Raw genomic sequence first — 24,943 nt, 5'->3', positions numbered from 1 at the left:
TTTTGTTATCAAATAAAACAGACAAGACATATTTGATAAGAAGAATGTCAACTTTTAATATCCAACAGATCTAGTCTCTGCTAGTTTTATAAACTGTTGCATGAGCAGACATTAATCAATGCTTTCCTGTCAACCAGCAAAAGTTATCATATCATGAGCAGAAACGAGAAAAATGTACATTTCTCTTTGCAAATTCCCCCAAAAAAGGATTTTTCGTCTCTGCCTTCGTACTTTCAACTGTTTCTGCTTCTGATTAATATGTGGTGACAAATTAGTTGCAGTCGCCATTTGTATGAACTTCCATGTACGGCCAAATTTTGGCCCTGCAGAATACATAAAACAGACTGCCCCAACTTTGGCTTTTCTTTCATTTAGCTGAAGCTTGTCGCTCTCTATAGTTAGCGAGAGGAGACGCTGCTTAGCACGGAACGCCAATTTGCCAAACCTTCGCAATATCCCCACGGACTGTTATCCTTGACTTGTGGCTAATTTCTTTCTAGATAGTCCTCTCCTCTCTGCCAGTGGTTTTTTAGCTCAGCAAACACTCAAAGGCAAGTATCATCTTTCTCCCAGGAGAATGGTGCACAAGGAGAAGCTCGGAATGAGGCGGCAGACAGTTGAAACCACTTCATTTCTGACAACACACTGTAATCAAACACACATTGGCAGCGTGTTGAAACAAACCATTTTGTCAGGCCCTTTTCAAACATAGTATTGTGTTACGTCAACAAACTGTTTTTTTAAAGCAAATAGTACAGGAAACATTTTTGAACTCTACCAACAGCCATTTTCAAAGAAGTTTATAGTTTCCTTGGTATCATTCATTCGTTTTACATACCGCTTATCCGCACAAAGGTCTCGGAGGGTGCTGGAGCCTATCCCAGCCAACTATGTGGAATAGGCAGGGGACACCCTGAATTTAAATTAGAATCAATAATGGAGATTTTGCTCCATTTGAAAGGGCTGCAGAATATTGTATTTTATCATTATAGATTGACCATATCTGCCAGATGAAAGAAAGGACTCCTGATTGTAATCATCATTTAAACGTGTTTGGATTTGTGTCAGTTTCTCACAGAATGGCACCTTAACACTAATGTTTTTGCTATTAATATCTAAACAATGGTTTAATTCTGAAAAGCAGTAGAACAAATTGGGAATGCGCGTTGATTGCAAATAATCCTAAATTAACAGTAGAGATATGCATCGTGAGTAATCTAATTACTTTTGGAGGAGGACAGTAATTTCTCCTTATCTTTCCCATGTTATAAGTCACTCACATTAATAAGATCACAGAATTTGTCCACAAGAAGTATATAGTTGTGATGGAAGATAAACATTGAGTTTGGCAGATGAGTTCCCTTTCAAAGTCTCTGGGATGAAGAAAAACAAAAGGTTAAGGGCAATTTTCCAGCAAGACAGCCCCATCCCCAGAAGGGACAATGCAACCCAGACGGATTTAGCAGTCCAAAAATGTTCCCCCTCTCAATGGAAGCACGTCTTAGACACAAACTCCTGTAGTTTTGTCTTGTATGTTGCTATCTGTGCTCGCCGCAGAGCGGAGGAGGTTCGTGCCAGGCGAGGGTCCACAGGGAGCGCTGGAATCGTTGGGGCTGGAGGAAGTTGGTCCGGGTCCAGTGGGGTGATGTGGGCTTGGTGACGGGCCAAGCTGTCTAGTGCGGCGATGCTGGGAAAATGTAAATAAGCGCCTGATAAGGGCTATTGTTTTCATTCCATTCTCATCCCAGCTGAATGGTCTGCTCCCGCGCTATAGAGCATTTTATCAGCAGAGGGGGAGGAAAGGCAATGCGCAGAGAGTTAGGAGCCCCCATAAGAAAATAAAAATAAACACACAGGAATCTCCTCTTGTCGGAATTCATTCCGCGGAATGTGATGTTCTTCTGTTGGAAAAGAACACGAGTTGTACACAAATGCTTTGTTACTGAGTCACTTGACAATCAAAGAGTGTACGGACTATTTGTCAGAAATAATTCATAGTGAATATAATAGGATTCAGTGTCAAGACCACAGTTAATTTGTCAATACCAACCATCGGCATTCATAATTGCTCTGGAGACAAAAGGCAGCCGTTTTAGACATTGAAAAGGCCTTTTTTTCGCATTAATTAAATTAAATTCTTGTGGTAAAAATGCACGGCTGTTTTTCCCACACTTTAAAAATGGAGTCTGCATTCATTGGGTTGGCTCTTTTGTTGACAGCGTCCAAACACTGAAAGGTGTTTGAGAGTTATTTGATTGACTAATCCTGGCCCATTATTCAGCCCTTCCAGGTGGAAGGCAGGGAGGACAGCGGCGCATTCCAGCTGCAGCCTCTCCTGTCGGAACGCTTGGCAGGTCGGTTCTGGAGAAGTGAGGGAGTGGTGCTTCTCCCGGGAGGGAGGGCAAGGACTGGAGTAGAATGGAAGCTGGCACCACATTATCTCTACCAGTTGGTGCATTCCTTAATGATCAAGCGCTGGAGCGGCATCTGCCACGAAAGTGTGTGTACGTGCAGGGAAAAACACTGGCATATGTGCGCCTCGTGACATACGTTGACTGTTTAATCCTTTTCCATGCTTTGGGATGAAATGATTCGAGGGGCTTTTGTAGTGGACTTGGGGTGAGCCAAGTCCCCTTTTGATAGCTGTGAGCTTTGTGCCACACAGGAAGTTAAAATACGCGCATTGCCTTTTTACTCTCTCCCTCCCGGGGTCAAGGGACCATACTGTGAGCTGGGAATTGGAAAGTCAATAAAGCAGAAATAATGTTATAATGACCCTGAGCTGAAGATGTCCTGTCGACCCCATCCCATCGGAGGAAGTTGACAATCAAACAAAATGGCCACTTTGCTTGATCTCGGAGAATGTCCTCCTTAAACAAGCCAAAAGCAACACTCGCCCCCTGTTACTCCCCAGTCCCTCTGAAGTTTGTGTGTTGTCAAGGGTGGCAAATTGTGTCGGCCTGGCTAGAAATACAATACAACAAATAAGGGATAAATCAGGGAAGAAAGGAATCAATTGTTTCTCGAAGTGCACTTATTGGGCTTTTGAATGTGTGACTGATAGCAAGGATAAGTCATACTTTTGAAACAAACAGTGTGCTCTTACTGGAGCTTTGGGAGAGCTGTAATTAGTAAATAGAAAATACTGCTTAAAGTTTTTTTCTGATCTGACTGCCAAGCAGGGAAGACTATTCTTGTTGACTTGTTTACTCAAACCCTTCGATTTGTCATACTCACATTTACACTATCACTATGTAGGAACTGAACCCACGCTGACTGACAAAATTCAGGTGATGGTTTACCCTCTTTACTTACTGGCTTCCTGCCATTGATGGCGATAGACATCCAATCCACTCGATCACTGGTGGGAAAAACAATAGCAGGCTGCTCCTAACACTGGCAGCCCTACTAGTTCAAATGGCCTGAACCGCTATCACTATAAATGTTCAAAATTGAGTTAAAAACAAATGTTACAATATTAGGAGAAGCAGGCCACCACCATCTATCAAGTTTGCGGACGTCACAATGGACATCTCCTTATTTTAAGCCTTTTGTTTGGCTTCCAAATAGACTCTTGGAAAGACACAAACTAAAACTTCCACCATCAATTCTTCCGACGTGTTGGTGCAATCAAATCCTGGAAACATTTTGTAGACATGGGTCCTCGAGGTGAAAGATTCCGTCCACTGCTGGCGTTTGATGAGAACAAGTTGACCTCCAAGCGCTTCTGGGACGGCCAGGTTTCGGGTCAGCCGGCTCTGTGTGTTCTTTATCAGCCATCCCAGCGACAGCATGGCAGATTTTTACAATTTCTCCTCTGATTCATAGTCTGGTGGACAAAAGTTAATTGTTTTCATTGTTGGCAGCCTCGTTCGTGCACAGATCAGCCTAATCTCAGTCCTTACCTTCCGGCAATGTCTGACTGTTTGCTCCCTTCTTCAGATCATTTCTTATTTGCTCTCCGAGAAATGTCCTAAATTTTCTTCCATCGTTTGAAGTATTATCTTTATTTACAGATTCATCCTGCATGGAGAAACTACTTTCAAAAGACTGGAAAGAGAAGATGGAGAGGCTCAACACAAGCGATCTTCTAGCTGATGTAAAAGGTACCGCAAAGCACAAATACCACAAGGCGTCTGTCATTCCTATCAGTTTCTGTGTAATCTCAGAAACAAGCTTTCAGTATTTAAGAAGACAAAGGCCTTTGGCTGCACTCTTCATTGCAACCCCCCATTTATCTTTTGTTGGAATGTCTGACCCTCTCCAAGTGCAGCCTCTTTTAATTGCGGACTATTTACACTAATCCATAGACTAAGAATAGTACGGTGCCATTAAGTTAAATTGTCCCCTTTCTTAGATACTTGGTTGCATCGCATGCTGATTGTCAATTCCACCCAGGTAACTTCTCAACCTAGTGTGTGCTTTATGTAAGCAGAGTAGAAGCGATGTCAGTTAAAGAGGAGAGGAACACAATTACGTCCTCATTGAGTCTGAATCAGAGTGGAATGTCTCCACTCTGACGGTGAACGCCCCGTGCCGTGCGCAGTACAGCAAAGCACAAATCAGTACTCCCCGGAAAAAGGTTGTTTATGATAAGGTGAAGGTGGGCCGCAGATGGGTTGGGCATGGCTGCTTCTTAGTTCTTAGCACCGACTGTTACTGAGTACTCTGGAGTGTTTATTCAGCACAGAATAGCACAATACCAGCTGTCTGATAACAGCGGGCTGTCACAAGCTCTTCATCTTATTCTTTGTGAAGAAACACAAACAAAATCATCCTCTAGTATGAGCAGTATAACTCCATTTTGTTTTTCAAATAACTTTTTAAATAATACATTTTTCTGACTCAAGCTTTGAGAAGAGGAAATGATCTGAAAAGCGCCTAGGCTCTAAATTGACTGCTCACTAAACACTATGAGGTGTCAAAGTTTCTATATTTCAAGTTCAAACTACAAACTGCAACTTTTCTTCCTGTTAGTAATCATCAAATTCGTTGCTGCCGTCCATTTTAAATGGCCCTCTCGGGATTGATAAAATAGAAGAAAAAAACACACGTAGACATTTACACAGATTTTAAACATCTACTTTGACTAATCGGATTTCAAATATATGCAGTTTTTGAAAGCTCTTAAAAGCGCAATAAGGAAAGTTGAAAATCTTTCTTTTGTTTTCTTTTCCACTTAATGTTTTACCTTCCATGATGACACCAATCCTGAAACTTTTTGATACACTTCATACATCAGTATAGGCAGTGCACGATGTTAAATAGTTTGCACAAGTTTACCTTTTGAAAATCATTTGGTAAATTAGAGACCACCACCTCCACCGTTTGATCAATAGCGACCAGAAGATTACTTGATGGTCTGTAAACAGCAGGCATATAAATATTATTATTGGGTGAGTTATAGAGCCAGTCTCTGCACCTCGGTTCCTAATAGAAATGTTTCTGCTATCACAGTGGCAGACTTAGATTTTTAATTAGCGTGCCATTTCATATGACTGTAGACATTTCAAAGGGCTGCTTTGTGCCCCCGCTTACAAATGTCTCGCTCTCTCTCCCTCTCCGTGTTTGAAGTCGGCCTCATGTAAATACAGGCAATTAAAAAGAAGCCCAGGGTTGGAGACTCACAAGGTCCGCCTAATTAAAACACAAACAAAGGTGCCAAGTAGAAAACACCTCATGATTAAGATCTTAAGTGTTATGATGAATTTGATGCACCATTCATTGTTTGGTTAAAACGAATGATGACGATGAATACAGGAGAATGTGTAATAAAGGCTGACATGCACTCATTACTGGCTGCGTGGCCTTGGATCAGCCATGTTAATCGCTCACCATTTACTACTCCATTCATAATCAGCAGGCAATCTTTTGTATTTGCTCTGTCTTTGTAATTGTTTTACAGTTGAGAGAAAATCATTTCATTTGACAATACTTCTGAAAGAGGTTGACTCTTGACCTGTATTTTCCACCTCTGAAAAATACATCCTCACACTCGCTTTGTGTTGGAACTAGCTCTACCTATTAAAGTAATCGCCCACCCCAAGTATTTAAGATTGCAATGTGTTAAGAGCAAGTAGATTTGAGACCAACAAAATTGTTTTATAGGGTTAAGGCATTCACATATTATGTTATAACTGCTCACATGTTGTTTTTAGTATCAATAGCAAAACACAAAACAAACAAAACACAAAAAAACAGAGTTAAGCGCATTAGTGAGGGATTTCTTTTCAGGAGTCAATTCCTTACCTACTATTTGTTTTAAAACCTGAGCTTAGCTGTCACTCTGATGAAAGATGAAATCTCCTAAACAAAAGCACAGGGCAAAAAAACGAAGGTTGGCTGGAAGGACTCCAAACCGCAGAAAGTCCAAGATAAGAAAGAAGAATAGATCGAAGAGATAGATATTCAGTGGACATATTTACTGTAGTTCATCTGGTTATAACATACATGAGTACAATGTGATGCACTTTACATAGGCCAATCAGATCTTAGTGGGTGGCATTGATGTTAACAACCTGTTCTCACTAGTAGCGCAAAAAGCAATATTTAGTCAGTTCAAGACAACTACAATTGTAAATTTTAAGTTCACTTTTTGAAAATGATTTCCTTCCCAATTTTTCTCGATTGTTTCTTTCCCCCTTCATCACGTTACCCCCTCTTTATATCGTTCAGTTGCACATCCAACCACAGTTTTCTTTCATTCAGTCATTCAATTTTAACACAACATTGTCAAGGCAAAAGGCAGACTACACCCTAGATTGGTCGACAGTCAATTTTGGGCCACACAGAGAGACAGACAACCATTAGCAATCACAGTGAGATCGCCACCGAATAGGAATCGATTCCACACTGCCCGCACCAAAGTCAGGTGAAAGAACCACTGTGCCATTGGGTGGCAGCACACTTAAAAATAATGAATTTTCACACTTTAATGTCATTACCTTGAATTGAAGAATCAATTAAAACAGAAGACTGTATTTGTCAAAAAGATAAATTGAGAAAATTAATCAAATTACGCTGGGGTCAGCACAAGACAAATACTCACACTTGCAATAACAAACAACACAAAATTTATCCACAATACTATGCAGTGTTATGGCAGATAAAGTAGATCTGTGCTGCCTGCCTTGCTATGTGCAGTGGCTTTTAGCCGGCAACTCGACAGGGCTGTTTACGTTTCCCTGTCGAGTGCCAGTTTCCAGGAGGGTGGCTGGGGGGGCAGAAAGAGAAAAAGCAAAATGCTCATGAATGCACTCAAAGTGAAGGAAAATATCTAGTTGCTAAATTGGAACACAAACTGTATTCATTCTCTCGGAATTTGCAAAAGCGGGAGGGGAAAAAAAGCTTAACATTGTACATTGCTGTTCAAATGTGCAGCTCCAAATCTTCAGCAGGAAAATTGGGGCTCTCACACTGTCACAATCAATTTAGGAATGGTGTCTACATGACAGTGGTCGGGCGTACACTGGCGGCCCTGTGCCCAGCAGATAAGTGGAAGCGCTTTAGGAAGAGAACACAGGGCAGGGTGAGACTGATTTGATTCTCACCCAACTCTACCTGTGCTGAACTCACTGTTAACACAGGGATTTGTTAGACAACTGGCTTATCATAAATGAAATACGCTGAATTTGAAAATATCAAAACACAAGAAGTATTTTCGTAACCCGGTACAGTAGGCGGGACCGCAGTAAAGTCAGCCACCCAAACGACTACAATAAATCAACACCTCACATATAATATTTTCACAAACAAACAAACAGCACAAAACTGTATCTGTCCACTTGCTCTCGTTCAAAACGCCTCCGTTAGCATTTTGTGCACAACACCTCAGTCAAGTGTTTGCCCTGTGCACTCATGTGAAATATGAGCCACACTAAATCATTATTCCTCAGGCCACAGTCACCAGATGAATGTAGTGGAGTGTTGAAGTACGTGTTTTTTTTTTCCAGCTCTAATGAATTGTGGAATTTAACTTGTGGGAATGCCAGTAAAAAAGTAAGCATTTATGTTTTCTGGCATTTTTTTTTACATTTTCGGGGATCTCTTAGTGTGTTTGTCCCAGAGTATACAAGACACATTTACAATAAACACAATATAAATTCAATTCAATATGTAGCATCAAATTCAATAGAATTTAATTTCCATTTACCCTTGCATTTGCACCACAATTTGGTGACACCAATTATAACCAAGCGGAGTGGCGAGATCCAGCCAATGATGGCCAAGCAGAGTGAATCATGAGTGGACTTGATGGGAGAGATAGACTCCTTTAGATTGGAACCACCATTATATACTCGCTGTATTGTTGATATAAAGAAAAGATCTTTTAGTCCGTTAGGTCGACGTAAATTGCATCCTTGATATTTGACTGCTGCACTTAATCTTATCTGAATGCAAGACCAACACAATGCCATCACTATTGATAGTGATGGTTTAGACTCCCAAACAATTTTAAACGTATTGCCAGCCACTCTTCAAGAACAATGACCCGAAAATTATTGAAAGTCTCTTTCGTACAGTCCAATGTAACAAGGACTTCACTTTAGGTCCAAAGATCACAACCAATGAAAAGAATGAGGAAACCTTCACATTTTTCATTTTATTTTTGTGGAAATTGACCCTGTTGATCACTGGCTCATTATGTTTATCACTTTTTTTGACACCATCCTTGAAAACTGTTTATTTTGTATTTTAAAAGGCAGAATGGTCCAAATCTAGTGATTATAAATGGTATATAAAATGGATGGAGAGCTGAATAGAGGTTTCATAATCAACATAAGTGAATGGATACTAAACAATCTTTGTTAGGTAATCTTTGTTCAATGCTGAGCTTTCTGTTAATTTTCAAATTGCCTCCTAACTAATGAAAATCTCAACAATCGAAAACAAGTTTCTGTTTCTGTTGCTTATGAATCTCACTCAGGGTCATCGGCATTCATTGGAGTGGTACTGTTTCAGTCGAGTATTTATTTACTTAAATGAAGTATCCTACCTCGTCAGGTGTCATGGACAGACAGTGAAGTGTTGAAGCTTTCATATTAGCATAATTCAACTAGCGCGTGTGGCTTTCTCTATCATACAAATATTAGTCTCCATCAGTGTAAAGCTGAGCAGCGCAAAATGAAGTGGGTTCTTAATAAAAAACACTTGAATTTCCACCGAAAGATTTGAGAGCATCTGCTGGGGCCCCTTTAAGAATTTTAGTGGAATAAAATAACCCCCAAATTACGATCTATATGTGGTTCTTCCCTCTTGATGCATGAAGCTGCTATATCACTCATGCACACTTATGGAAGTGTTTGAAACCAAGAGGGTCAGACCCTCAGTATCTCACGATGTTCATTTTGTATAGTAAGGAGATTTTAAAAAAAAAGTGCAAACTTTTCCATTACCAGAAATAGAGCTTATTTTAACTGGTAAATTCTTTAATTAGATCAGTGATGAAGGAGAGATCATGGAAAGTCACACCAGAACAAACATTTATATGTAAAACATAATTTATTAACATTGATTTGTTTGCTAAAGCTTAATACTTTTTTGTCAGTCATAATATAAATCCAACAGGAAGGAAGGACCGATGGACTATCAGCATTTTTTTAAACAAGGACTCGATGGATGCGATGAACTGAAACTACCCATGAGATCCCCCAGTCCATCGCGAGCGCACCTCTACTTTACAGTTTTTTGGTTGTTCTTTATTCCCTTCATACAAACAATGGAGAAAAAGTTAGGTGTCGTGTGATATTACTTGACAAATATGCACATTTCATTGCACGAGCATGTGAAGACGCCTCAATGTGAGTGATCAACAGCACGTAAGGTCTATAGTTATGAATTGGTCCAAGTGTGGTTAAAGCTGTCCACATTCATAGCATAGAGACACATTTAAATTTACTTCGATAGGGTAGTAGCATATGGACACAGCCACAAAGCCAACCGATTCGGAGACAAAGACATTCCAGTTTTGATGGACAAAAAAGAAACAGTTCAGTTCTGGTCATAATGGCTCAGCTGTCCTAACCAAGGGAGAGGAAGAGAATGGAGCGCCTTGTGATTTTTCCCCCTTTTCACCCTCGGCCTCCCTCGCTTTTCTTCTCTTTTTTTGTGCCTGAATCTTTTATCTGTGTTATTCACTCGGGACTCTTCAAAGTAACAAGCCTCCTTCTTTTTCCCCGTACTGGACTTGGAACCCAAATTAGAGACCGCTTGATTAGAGCAGGGAGGAGGGAGCCAAAGAGAGGGGGAGATGTGAGTATTGGACAGAACAAATCGCACCCCTACAAAGTGCCTTTTATCCAAAGACCCCAAGGCTCAAATACCCCCATTCCTCCCAGAGCAACCATGGCTCTGCTTGTTTTCCTCTTATCATTTATTTAGTCACCCGTTGATGTTTTCTGCCCTACATTGTGACATTTTAAAGGAGCGGAATGTCAAAAGGTGAATGTTGAGGGGACTTGGACTAAACAAAAGGACTTTCTCTGTCCCGTGTGAGTTAAGCAGACAGCAGAAGTCTGAGAACACCTTGACCGCTCTATCTGGGAACATTGCCTGTCTGCATTGTCTTCGCCCGTCAGGCGTTTGTCTCAGCGTGTTAGGTGGGGCCTCATGCCCACATCGCTTTACGGATTGCCGATGTCTGGGCTGTCTGTCTGCGATCTTTGGAGCAATGCGAGGAGACATGTTAACGGGCTGACCCTGGCCCCACCACTGTTAAAAGCCATACAATATGCAGGAAACGGCCTCTTTTGTCGGCAGGCTGGTCAGACACAGACCGCAATTTTCCTCTTCTGCACCACCCAATAAAACTTTTAGCGGCATTTTAAAGCTGATCTATAATTCAGAGCAGGATGAAGGAGATTTTTACACTAACCAGTGAACAAAAACACTCAGGTGCACGCTTCATTTACTTCGGAGCTGTTCAGGTATGGTGTCACAAGTTCTTACTCTTAGGTCATTCTCAATGTCATTTTAAAAGTGCTTATCCATCACGCGTGCAAAAAAGAGAGCAAAAGTAATAAATGGCGCTGTAGCGGTCTGTCTGAGCTTCCCACAATCAGTTCACCCATCCCAACAATGGACCCTCTGTTTGTCTTCTCTTAAGAGTCTGGACAGGACATTGAGTGGAAAGCACCCATCGGATCCTTTTGTGGGTCGTTAGCACCACAGTAACACAGCCACAAAGTAGATATGGTGTATTCCAGTGATAATTTTTGGCTAAATTGACCTTTTATTCATTATTATGGACATTTCTGAATAGTGTTGGGTGTCGCTTAGGTTTAGCCAATACCAGTTACTATTTTACTAGTTTGTTTTTTCTGCTCTGAGTCTTAAATGCTTCTTGAACCTATATATTCAAAAAAGAAAAAAATGCACCCAAACTTTGGAAATGGTCTCTTGCTTTAAGTCCTCCCTAAGCCTCCATAATGATTTTCTTTCTCTCGTCCTTTGTGTTTTTTTCCTTTATGGATGCTAGCTGTTTCCACCTCCAGCTGTTATTTATTGGGACAGTGACTGATGCATGTAACTGGTGACCTGTGAAAGCACAGACACTGGCAAAGGTTAACAAAGTTGCTGAGGATCGTATCAATTTTACAGATAAGCCTTTCACAACAAGTCTAGTAGTTGGGTGAATAAGAAGTCAATTCAAGCTGCATGCAGGTCCAATGAATAGCTGCTTTTAGGTGCTTTTTTTTCATAAGAAGTATAAATGGAGAATTGCAGCTCTCTTCCATGGCGGCAGGCAACGAAGGAAGAGACAGAGTAAGGTTCATGGGAGCTAGCAAGTAAAATGCTCTGAATGGCTTCTGGAAGTTGACAGGCCCTATTAAGACAAACGGCTCTCCTCATCGGAGAGATAAAATAAATCAGGTGTTTAGTCAAATTAAAAGTTTGAGTGGAGAGCGCCCCTGAGAGCTCTCGCAGAAAAACAAGACAGATGTGGCCAGAGACGAGAGGAAGACACCTAGGAAAGGATCAAGCTTCCTCTGGCCGTAAGCCAGCTTTCACTACAGTGTTTTGTTATATCACCATGGCTTCATCCTAGTCTCCCTCCAGTGTCACTTCTCCCTATGTTCTCCACAAACAGCTTGTCACACAGGAGTGCAGTCGGAGGAGAGTGAGTTACTGTCCAGCCTCTCACTGGCAATTATGTTGGCTGTGTAAGTCAATGGTGAGATCACTTAGCATTGATTAAGCGGATGGAGAGAGCAATGCAGACGTGACCGCAGAAAACGGGGAACGTATGCAAACAAATGGTGTTCTTTGTGGCCCGACGGTATACTGTTCATGAGTAGAAAATGATCCTGATATTCTTTATTCCTATGAAGCGTGGACATTTTGGCTATTAAATAAAAATCTAAAGATGTACGAGTCTGAATGTCTCGACATCTTTTACATTTAAGCACACTGTGACAATTGATGCTGATCTTAGAGTACTTTTTGTGATGTCCAAAATGTTTTACAACAAATCGTTGCTTTTTGCTGGCTTCCCCAAAATGATCAGAGCGATCAATTTTGCTTCTGGAGCTAAGGGATGTTTGTTCTCCTCTTCCACTTGACAACACTTGAATGACTTGAAATGTCATTTTGTGCTTGCAAAGCCCTCCTGAGGTTCCTGTGGTGAAAACCATCAAAACTACCTGAACCGCAAAAACATATATTGAATACAGTTGCCACTGCTGGTTTTACCTCGTTTCCAACATCACGTAGAACTTGTTTGAGTGTCTCAATGATGCTTTTTGGAATCTTCAATCTTAGTAGATCATGAGCAAAACGAATGCCTATGCTGTTTTAGCGCAGGGGTGTTCAAACTGATGGTGAAGGGATGATGTGAGGTCAGGATTTTGTTTCAACTGATCCAGCAGAGACAGTTTAACCAATTAGGTTTATGCTGAAACAATCAGCACGCGACTGCAATCAAGTGATTACACTTGAAAGACAACAAATTTGTGAAAAGTTGTCCTCTTGATCTTTTGGAATGAAAAACGTCACTTTCATTAATCATCCTTTTCCTTTAAACTGTATAGCCCACATCCTCCTTTCTAACACCACCTGCACTCACGTTTCCCAACCTTGTCTAAGGTTTCCTTCCTGCCCTCTTGTCAGACATTTTCGTTCCCAGGATCTTTTTGCGAATGGCACTCACAAGCTTCCCTTTTTATTGTACCCAAAATATGATGCCTGGTCACTTTATTGTTGTCTAAAAACATAAGTCATTGCATTTGTCTTCATCTTCTAAAGGTTTAGTCTTGGTCTCTGTTCTGGTCTTTAACCCCATAAGTCTTGACCTCGATTTGGTATCATTGATGCCTGGTTCCAGGGAAGACTTAATTCAGCCTTGACCAGATCACCATCACTATTCTCCTATAAACCTTACATTGAATTTTAGCAAGAATTTTTCACATGAAACACCTGACGTAGTCTTCCATCCAATCCAGCCCTGACGCCTGGCTCTCTCCATTCCTCTTTGCTAGGTACTCCAGAAAGTCTGGCAGAGAAGGAACACCAGCTTTCCACAATGATCAGTCAACTAATCAACCTACGAGAACAGCTCCTGGCTGCCCACGACGAACAGAAGAAGCTGGCTGCTTCACAAATGGAGAAACAAAGGCAGCAAATGGAGTTGGCTCGCCAGCAGCAAGAACAGGTAAATTCTCTTCCTGGATTTTAGCTTTCGCTCAAAACCTGTTTCCTTTATATTTCACATATTTTTGGTGGTAAGTCGTTGAATACATTAAAACTTAAGGGCCACTTAACCCCCTATTTCTCATTGAATTTCGGTCCCAGCCTACAAATCAAAACTCACTCGTAGAAGTAATAGAGCATCGTTTAAGATTCAGTAGATGCTACTTTCTGTATAGCTCTGGATATTTCAGTCTTGCTCTCCCGCACACGTTTATAGTCTACAGCAGGAAAAACATTATTATGACTTGTACTTGGAAATGCAATGGGATGTGAGAATTAAATGTTATATAAACATGAACGTCCTCTAGATCTTATAAATCGACTCCTATTAGAACGAAGCTGGCATTCGATTTGCGGCACAAATCAGGCCAATGAGCCATATTGTACAAATCAGCAAATTAGCAGAGGCCATGAAGTGTGTTAATGTCTGGGAAGAAATAAGGACACAAACTATCCACATGGGCGACACTTTTATTATCAGCCGCCAGCCTAATGGCTATGAGTCAATTATCAGCAAGGAGTTCACGCAGAGTTTTCTCAGCACACTCTCGGACCTTGCCAGGCTAAATGAACAGATAGACCATATACCTTGAAGTGATGCATTTGCTTAAAGTACACTAATAATACATTAGCCATATTGATTTCTTTTTCAATCCCTGATGTTCATTTGCAAACTACATTCAACTATGTGGGCTTTGTGGACATTGAGGCCTTAAGGAGCGGTCATGTAGAATGTTTTATTATTTCATCTTGTTTGAAATCGGAGGAATATTAATAGAGTGAGGGTGGGGGGCGAGGCACGGTGAGCCCACTGAGAGGTAGAATGTCATCAAGCCATCACCACACAACGCAGTAATTAGCTGTTGACACTCGTGAGGGAGCCAGCACAAATTAATCTTGACACATTTGCAGACGGACGATGGCTTACAGTGAACACTTTGTAATTATATTTAAAAATGAAAATTAAATGACACTTTAAACTAGGTTGTCATGCTCCATCAAGCAGGCGTGTAAAGAAGGAGAATGCTGGAATGAGAAGGATTGCTGTGTGGCTGACTGTCGCTCAGACATTGCGGGACCTTGGTTTGTCTGTCCTTTAAATCATTTAGGATCCTTTGCCACCATTTTGAAATTGTGGTTTTGTTAGGTGTAAACATGAACTCATTTCTTACTCCAACACGTTTATACTTCATTTGTAATGTATTATTTGCAAACATAGTGACTAGGTACATGTGAGAAAATGTTGGACTGGTTTTCCGTATTCCCCTCGTTCATAATCTTAATGTACCACATACACTGAATAGTACCCCGGCCGTGATATACTGAATCTATTGTGGACTGAACCCTTCCACCTGCTACTTTGAGCAATGTTTTTGACTTCCCATTTCATTTTATGCTCTAAACAGATTGCCAGACAACAACAGCAGCTTCTGCAGCAGCAGCACAAGATCAACCTTCTACAGCAACAGATCCAGGTCGGTACATAGTATTTTTCTATGCCAGGGTTGTCCCAACTATTCTACAAAGTGCTGCCGTGGGTGCAGGTTTTTGTTGCAACCTAACCAGCATTGGACAGTTTAACCAATAAGCCTTCTGTTGAGACAAGTTGCACCTGAGTGCAAACAACTGATTTTACTTAAGATACCCGATTGGTACAAATATATCCTTTTCACCCTGCACTCACTGCGGCCTTTCAGGACCGGTTTGGAAACCCATGCTCTATCCCATTGCCAACACCCCCGTCCACTCAAACTTAAAAGAAACACTGCTACCACTTGCTACAATTTTGGAGCTAAAGAAAATGTAAAGTTAAGATGATCTTTTCATATTATGACCCAGCTAATGCTTCTTCACACTGGTCTTTTAGTGAGCTGTAGGGTAGGAGGTACTATGAAATACAGGGGAGAATAATTAGCACATGCTAATTAACAAAGAAAATTAGTAACATGATCTAATGAGTAGATGGAGCAGAGCCCAGAGGTGGGCACCATGAAAGGGGCTGGTAAATGTCTTGAAAGTCAGATAGTCTCCCAAGGCCAAACCCAGGATTTATTGTCATTCTGCCGCACGCTTTCTGCCGTACGATTCCTTCATCTCAGTTATCAGCTTGCTCTTGCGCGTGCTTGATGTGAGTATGAACTGTTGCAGTGAGGGACCACCCAGGCAGAGCTTTGCTGGAAGGTGGCGGGCACGGGGGGGCTTCAGGGACGAGCGCTTGATCTGCTCAAGGTTGCAAGCCTTCTCAGCTAAATAAGGCTAATGTAGAGCATTTGAGATATGTGCGTATGCTTCTCCGTAATTAAGTTGCAACTTCATTTCTTTCAGAAATGTTTATGTGAATTATTTCAATGGTATGTGGCATCTTGTACTATACTAAGCAAACTTAGACAAAGATTTTAGTGTTTGCATTCGTACCATTCAACCTAAAAAAAATTCAAAGCTATGAAGAAAAAAAAAACTAAAGTTGTTGTTCTTGTTGCAACATACTTGTGGTACAACTGCCACTAGCACAGATTATTCTCTCGCTAATGGCGTGTCAGTCAAGATTGATTGATTTTCGTCAAATTTGAGATTAACCATATTTCCAGTCTCCGTACCCATATCTACACTTCCCCTTTGTAAAAATATCATTGTTTTTTGAATCAGGAACAAGAAAACTTAAATTTTCTAACTCCAAGAAAAATAAAATAATAGATTTTGTCTCATGTTACAAAAGGAGTCTTTGCAAAATGTGTTTTCATGATTATCCAATATTTTAACAATTAACAGTAAAACAAGTTCAAATAAACTACGATCCTCCACCTCCCTAAATGTATTGTACAACAACAAACAGAAGATGAAGCATGAAACTGAAAGATTAAGTATTCATATTTGCCATGATTTGAACCAGATATTTTATCTCAAGCTAAAAAACAGTACATCGCACCATGTTGAGCAGAACTAAAACACACGGAACAATCTTGGAAACACTCAAATGAAGAAGCATATTAACTACAGAGTTCTGGTATTAGTACTGTCATGAAGGGCCCTCCATTTGAGAGGACAGATCCTTAATGCATCTCATCTTTAGTGGCCTCTACTTAGTCTCGTCATGTAGTTGAAGGTAAATCACACCTGAAAAAGGCCCTTGATGCCAGTTTTAAGAGGAGGGATAGAGTACCAAAAGAGCACTTCAATGCACTTGAACTAATATACTAAAGGTAGCTTTCAGTTTTCTTTGACTGTCTCTTTCTGAATTACACATTAACTTGTTGATAAATGTTAAAACTAGGAGTGGCACTCGATGATAATTATCAATGACTGTAGAAGTAAATAATCTTAATTCATCACATCTTAATCACACAATGCAATAAATTGCACCTAAGTATAAGTCGCTCAAGCCAAAAAAATGTATAATGACACAATGACAGGGTGTTTATTTAATGTATTCCAACCCTAAGAATAGACATTCTCTCTTAAACATAACTTAAATTAATGCGGCAAGTGAGGTGGGGTGGGGGACAATGTATGGAGACCCTGGCCTCTACAGAGGGATAAAATATAAAGAAATGTGAGTACTCAAGTACTGAGAACTAAACTCCAATATAAGGGAAAGCCAAACCACATTTTGTTTTTATTAAAACCCTCTTAATATATGACACTGCCTTAATCATGCAAACAAACTTCTAACTTGTGTGTCACAGACCTTTAGTGAAGTGATGAGTGCTGTTCAGGGATTGGGTTACTCTGTTGCTCACTTAAACAGCATTAAACTTTATTGAAAACCTCACCAGTCATCAAAGTCCTCCTGTTTTGGGCCAGACAGAGGAAACTTGGAATAATCCATCTTGCTGGAGGCGTCATATTGATGAAGCAAGTGATCACATCTGTGGGAATCGTAAAATGCCCAGACAGTAAAACCACAGGTACTGCAACCTGAGACCAATGTTGACAAGCTAGTAGTTTTTTCTCTTTCAAGGTTTTTTTTTTCAAGCATGTGGATCGAAGGGAATCTGACAGTTGCTTTTAGGTTGAGTTCAAGAGGTTGAGAACAAGGCTGCGTGAGGTTTAATCAAGTAGCCGCTCTCTTTATCCTTACGCACTCTTCTTACAAGACCAAGGAGAGGATTTAGTCTTTGTCCTTTGGGATTAAAATGTCACTTGTTTTAGAGATAGCAGATGTTTCGATTGCAATGTTAAGGGCTTATTGAAAATGCCAGCTCACAGCTTTGTGTGTGGTTTTTTTGTTGTTGTTTTTTTTTAGTCAGTCGATCCTTGTTTAGGGCACTAATTCAATCCAACCATGAGATTAGCTCCGAGTTGATTTAGTCTAGAGTTGTTCTCAAAATTTCATACCACACGGCAAATAAATATATATATCAGCTGAGAAATAATTTGTCCAGAAGTGTAGCTCTGCAAAATTAACTTTAATGAGCTAACTGAATTCCTCCTGTTGTTTTTCCTTCACATCCCCACATTTAACAGAATGCCGTTCTGTTGTGTGTTTTTTCCTTTTTGTATTTCACAATAACACACTGTTGCATATGCACATTCACAGAGAAGACAACACAGGACAGCACACACTGATATAAACATCAAGAGAATAAATAGGATCTCAAAGGTCAAGCTGAACTTTATCTTCACAAAACAGGCGGGAGAAAGCACATGAAACGCTGGAACTCTTTTAATCAAAACACGACTCTTTTTCATTGAGAATGAGAACAACGTCACGCCATTGGTCGGAAATTAGGTTAGGCCTTTATGTGCCAACTGTGAAAAGTTCCACAACTGGAGTGATAATTACCTTTTACGCGACGCAACTAATGTCTTTCAGTGAAAGCACCCAAACTATGCGCTCAGTAACTTTTTGCTGACCACATGCGCACATATTCTACCTTCCAGCATCCTACTTTGGCCTTTTCAACCCATAAAGACACGCTGAAAATGTGTGTCACGTTCATTAAAACAGCAAAAAAGACAAAAAATGCTGTTAAAATGATGTCCAAATGGAAGATAACCAAAGCTGTCACCCATTTATCTCCATAAAAATTTTATGTGAAGACAAAAGCCATTAACGGCATTTAACATTTGATTCCGTCAGATGGCTTTTTCGATCAGTGGCAGAGGAAGAGTAACATGAGCAACCTCCCTCCCAAAAAATGCCCATACTAGACTCAAATCTTAGAATTTTTTGCTTCCCAGTCAAAGCAGTACTCTTCCAAACAACACTCGTATCTCAACGCACCAATCTACATATTAACCAAGATCCTTGACTAAGAACTACTGGTGAAATGCGTGCTTAAAAATTGATAATCCAACTTCATTATGTTCAAATAGAATATGCTTATGATCCAATGCCAGCGAGTTAGACTGTCTCTGGACGCCAATTTAAAAGGGACAAAGGCTTCAGAAAAGGCATGATTGTAAATATTTTAAATCAGTCGGATTAGTTTAAATAATCACAGCCTGCAACACAATTACATAATAGGAGTAATGTGTGTTCTCATATGCTTTTGTTGTCTCGCCGGCACAAATGATTGCCACTGTGTTAGACCCAGTTGGGGAAAGAAAAAGCATAAAAATAGACAGTCAATTAAAAAAAACACAATGTGTGATTCCTCTAATTAGCACAGGCAAATTGAAACCGTAAGCATCATATTAAGAGAACAAAAACACAGGGAAATGATAACATGCTTGTGTTGATGTGTGAGGCGAGGGGTGGGGCACTAACAGCCCAGAAAGACATACTTGGCCGGCACTCACGGGGCTGAGTCCATCCCGCCCGTTTATCCCCTATTTAAGAAGACTGTTAGCTGATGAAGATGTGTACATGCAAGAGTGAAGATAAAAGAAAAGCACGACCTGACTCATTAGCCCCTGTGATTTAATATATTGACACTTGGATACAAACAATTCCCTTTAGTGGACTCTGCTGGCAGGGGAGGGCTCCATTTAATTAGTTATGAAATGTGACTTCTTGTCTGGAAGCAGGAGAAATGCTGATGTTGTATAGTCGGGCGCAAATTGAACAATAAAGCCATCCTAGCACTGTTAAAACTTAATCACATGCAACAAAAAAAAGGTGGAGCGGATACAATGAGGTTTGGCAAATATGCAGAACAATTAACACTAATTCCTGATGCACAAATATAAACAGACGGTATTGCTTGAAGGCTCTCCTCTGGGAAACAAAATGAGGTTGTTTCACATTTTTTCAGCATGAAATGGGAAAGTCGATAAATATGCATGATAAGGTGTGGCGTTGAACACAAGCTACTAAACACACAACATAACTCTCAATGCCGTGCTTCGCCTTAGCCGCTGATTCAAGATGGTAATTAAACGTGCACTCATTATTGTGGAGAATTACACAATAAAAAGGCGTGCATTGTTATGTCTTCAGACACCTCAGCAATTTTAGCAGTAATCATGAGGGGTGCGACGTGAATGTGCGTAATGTGCGAGCTCACACCTGAGGGTCTACTTCAAATAAGACACCTGAGGGGTCTCTAAAACAGGTCGGGGTTATGGATTTTCACCTGCCATAGCAACAAGTCACTTCTATTAGTGGCTTTTAAAGGTGATTATTATAAAATACTTTATTTAGTCGAAATAAATAGGTAAGCGAATTTGGCACCACACAGGAGAGTATTGTTAGCAAGCATATCACGTTTGGATGGTTTCAATGTCAGCCATTTAGGAGTGTTTTGCTTTTTCAAGAGCAAATAAATATTGTGCTTTATCAATATGCACAACAAAAGAAATACATTCCACTATTTCTCGTCAAACTTAAAACCTAAAATGGCACATTATTGCCATCCTCTGGCAGTTGTGCGGCAGTGAAATTGTTTCTGAGTTTGATAACCACAGTGAAGCAATTCATTACCCTGTATCATCCATCCTTGTTGAACACTATTTTAAGTGAATGATTTGAGTGGTATCAAAAAAGTGCTTAATACAATAAATCCCTTATGTTAGGGCTTCTGCCCCACCCTCCTGAGATTTGGGGCAACTTGGGCAGGTGGTAGTGTTTTATCCGATTGCAGGTTGCATGCCAGACAGGTGTAGCCGTCGCAGGTATAGGCAAACACCATCAGCAACCTTTAGAAAACCAGTGAAAGCCCCAACTTGTCACCCAATCATCTCCTCTGGTTTCCACTGACCTGTTTTTGCGCATTCCATGTTGGATCTCTAAGCATGTACCGTTCTGAGCCATGTCAGTCAACTAGTTGGAGCCTACCCACTGACCCTTCTCCCTCCCTTGAAAGGCAGAAATCATACTATATATCCCCATTTACAAACATGTAATACTTCTTAATCATTTCACGTTTTCGCCAGTTAACTTCAAACATGTATAATATTCCCGGGTGTTCACGTTCCAAGTCATACAATGGGGCACCTGTTTTCTTGACTACTCTGAGGCACCAGTGGAGTGCAATGAGTTGAGGGAGAACACATCTCGTAGTGTGATGCCGACCTGGCTTCTTCTACAGATATGCATGAACTCTGTTTTTATTGCTAATGTTGTGCAAACTGTTTTGTCTTTGCCTTGGCTTTACATGGCCATCGTCTTTAGCGGTGGCCTCACTCACACTGGGAAAGCATAGCATTAATATGATCCACTATGTGTGGGGGGTGCCGACAGTGTGAAAGGGGCGTGTGTTTTCTTAGGGCTGGAGGGGGCAAAGCAAAGCCTTCAGCCCTTCGGCAGCACAAGAAAAGAGCTTCTTGTTTAGGAGGCGGAGGCCAATCCAAGCATTCTCTGTTGGAGCAGAATGAATGGCCTGTTTCCTTGCAAAGTCGTTATTGGAAAAGAATGGGCTAGCTTGAATTTGGTTGTCTTTATCACTATAGTAATTTCTTAAAAACACGTTTTTTTACCGGTGACATCAGTTTGCTTCCAAAACATACAGTTAAATATAGAGATCAATATATATTGAACCCTTTATCTTTTTTGTAGCACGTAGACAGTCATGAAGCTATATTGCATGAATGAAAAGTCAAAAACAGCCCAACAATGAGTCTCTACACCGTTTCGCTCATTCCCATTTTGCAGTGCGGTTGGTGTGTGTGAGGTATAATGATGTAAGCCTCAGACCCGTGGGTTTGTTTGTCTCCTCGCTCTTTCTCGTCATTAGAAATGCCGTTTGAGGGGGTCCCTGCGGATGTGCGTGTTCTGCGCTAACCTTTATTGCATGGCGAGACCTTGAAGAGGTATTAATTCAGAAGATCGCATATCCTTTGCAAATATAACGTTTACTTTTAATCTTGGAATAGTATTTGAAGCTTGAAAAACTGGATATTTGCATCCTAGTGAAGAAAGTGTGATTGTTTGAGTATGATGAAACCTGTTCGCACCACAAGATAAAAGAACCGCATACAGGCATAATTAATAATTTTGAAAGTAAAAAATGCAGCTATGCCAGCAGTTATCCTCAGAACTGTGATGGATTTGCAGGGGTGCAACTGGGAGGAGTGGAGGGATTTAGGGTAGGGTGTGTAAGGCGGGCAAGTGGGTTGGTCTAGCCTGTTTTAAAGCTCCTGTCGACGTAATACTGAGTTATTGAAATGGCTGTTTTCCAACAAGGCTTGTTTTACTGTGCAAGGAATTAGTACAACAAGAACTCATCTAGTGGTTGATGGCTTGACCTCATGACACTCACATTTATTGAAGACTGAATATACCCAGTGGTGAGTGTTTGCACTGTCAACTGGCTGCTGGTGCCACCGGGGTAGAAGCCCGACAGGTTCCCCCCAATTGCATTCCATTTGTGTGGATCACAAAAAGGTGATTTGTTCTCACTCGCCATTTTCCGTGTGCAGCAAGCAGGGAAGAAGTGTGATCTTTCAGTTCTTATAGCAACAGCTGGAGAAAATTACAGAAAATCCCCCTTGTTTAAATATTTCATATCACCATCTGACTTTCAGAACATGCCATTGTTTTTTGCCTCGATTTTACTTTCTCAACGGGAGCTCGAGGAAGAATAACATCTGTGTGAGAGTTGTATTGCAGGTCGTCAAGTGGCGATGAAATTGTATATTAGACGCAGAAAGTCCTTTCAAGCTAATAACCATGAAACATTGGGGGGTTAAAGACGCAGGAGTTTTTTCCCTCACCACTTCTTTATCTTGTTAACGCTCAATGATTGTGACAGTAAAAGCAACCGCTGCTCCCTGTTCTCTTTACTTGGCAGCGTGTACACAAGTCAACCCGAGCTTCAGTGTATGGATGTTCAAGGGTGAAGGTACAGGGGGTCCAAAGGCCCTATGAGTGCTTTGAAGAGGCTTCTTCACCAGACAGTGAAGAACATGGGTGCTGACAGAGCTGGCAGAGGCCGCTCTTCTAATGCAAAGTGCATCCCCATTTGCATTCTGGATTTAGCAGATGCATGTTTAGTTGTAGTGGTTCATTATTCAAAAATATAGTGCTATCCTAATGACCTCGCAGTTTAAGTTCCAGTAAGTCCAAATTGTGTTTTTAGTTATAGGTCGATGCTTGGTTCATTCCCACCCTTAATATAAATATAAAACTTGATGCCTGCTATTGACGGTGATAGATAATCAAGATTTTATCAGATAATGATCTGTTAACCAGTCAGTCAATTTGGCACTGAAACTAAGAATCAGATAAACAACCTTCCTACTGTTTAAAACGCTTCAATCGTATTTCAAAAGTGAACTTATTGCATGCCACTGTCAGTGATACATCTCCAATCCATTTGGAGTCCTAATGTATCCTGAACAACCCAACACAACTACAGAGGGTTTCAATATGGTTTTCCTTGCCTTACAACTTCAAGCAGGATCTATTTATCAAATACTCAGTATCCCCTCCATGCCAAACAGCTTGCGCACTGGTCTGCTACAGACTTTGACATTGGGTCATCTGAATTGATGATCTATGTTGCGAGGAGGCGAAAGCCTCTGCTGGAGCGAGTCCTGGCAGAGTGTGAGGCCTCAGCCAAGTCTGTCTGACTGATCACTACAGATGCTCGTCTTCAAGTATTCCGAGTCATATCCTTAGTGCTGGGTCTTGAGGGACAAACAATGGCACCTGTTCCTCATAAGATTGCCCACTCATGGTTCTTTAATGGAGCCTGAGGGCAGATGGTGTGAAATTACATTATCCAGTTGTTAGTGGCGCTGTGACAAAGAAAAGCTGTCTTATCTGCATACTTGGAAAAGGCAATGAGGGCATCCAAAATGCACCTCCAACACACGCTTGACTTTTTGTTTGCCCAAATTTTCTTATTCTTTCTTGTCGCACACTCTAAAAATGTTTGGAATTATGCTAGAAATACTTCTGCAGCCCACACGTACTTAATTGACAGCCCAACTAAGCTCGACTATTTGTTCCCACCTTGAAGCTCCTCAGAATTTGATTTGCCTTGCTCTGACATTAGTTGCTGCTTATTAAACTTTAATGCTCGGAGCTCATTACTGCAAATCACGTCCATTCTAACTTGATGCGTTTATTTCTCAACCAATGCATATTTATACTCTCAGTTTTGGCTCGGTAAATCTTGGATATCTGTACCATATTTTAAAAAGATAAAGGTGATAAAATCTGATCTCCTGAAGTAAATTATACCATTTAAAGTTAATGTTGCATGGGGAAACGTATTAGGTTATCGACATTCATAGTTTCATCTGGAATTAATAAGTAGAATAATTAAATTATAGCATTAGAGTAATTTTATATCGCTGACAGAAAATATTGTTATGTAGATGTAATAAGCATACAAAGCTGTCACAGTGATTGAGAAGCAGAGCTATTTAACTGTCCAAATAGCCACATATACAAAAGCTCTGTGTACCCTTAGTCGCTTCATGATATGTTATGCCATTAATTATTGCTTTCTTACCCTCCTAACTGCTAGTAGTTCAAATTTGTCGTCTGTAGAGGACATTTGTAAACCTAAATATCTCCCACCCAGTGTATCCAAATGCATAAACTCCTTTTGTGCTATATAGAGGACATTCAGGGCTTTCCAACGACACCAAATTTCTTTTGCTGTATTCCAATTACTTCACATAGATTGGGGAATTTCAAAGTAAATGTGATTGGACAACATTTTTTCCTGGTAGTAAGGAGGTTAACACACTGATTTCTTACGATCACAGTAAATGCATCTCATCCCCCTATTGTCATGGCTTCGTTTTAAAGAGACTTGAATGGTGAACCATTCTGTAATGTGTTAATTTTAGGGGATGACCTATATTAACCCATTTTTCAGGAAAGTTCCTCTGAGGTGCCCTGGTGCAACGTTAGATTAAC

General features: G+C 40.6%; 1 protein-coding gene and 1 long non-coding RNA gene across 3 annotated transcripts in view; one reads left to right on the top strand and one right to left on the bottom strand.

The window, feature by feature from the left end:
* Positions 1–24,943, top strand: part of sox6 (SRY-box transcription factor 6) — a 122,551-nt gene that overhangs the window by 55,161 nt on the left and 42,447 nt on the right. For both annotated transcript variants that reach the window (XM_077621933.1, XM_077621924.1), the window contains exons 8-10: positions 4,017–4,106; positions 13,476–13,648; positions 15,093–15,161. In XM_077621933.1, coding sequence (XP_077478059.1) covers positions 4,017–4,106; positions 13,476–13,648; positions 15,093–15,161 — 332 coding nt within the window. The remainder of the gene's footprint in view (positions 1–4,016; positions 4,107–13,475; positions 13,649–15,092; positions 15,162–24,943) is intronic.
* Positions 161–4,536, bottom strand: LOC144090529 (uncharacterized). The gene is made up of 3 exons (XR_013305424.1): positions 3,906–4,536; positions 1,281–3,829; positions 161–645 (listed from the first exon to the last, which is right to left on the bottom strand). It is a non-coding gene; the product is annotated as an uncharacterized LOC144090529 (long non-coding RNA).

This window comes from Stigmatopora argus, chromosome 2 (assembly GCF_051989625.1).
Source record: "Stigmatopora argus isolate UIUO_Sarg chromosome 2, RoL_Sarg_1.0, whole genome shotgun sequence".
NCBI classification, from domain to species: domain Eukaryota; kingdom Metazoa; phylum Chordata; class Actinopteri; order Syngnathiformes; family Syngnathidae; genus Stigmatopora; species Stigmatopora argus.
This window is presented reverse-complemented; position numbering and strand designations above follow the sequence as displayed.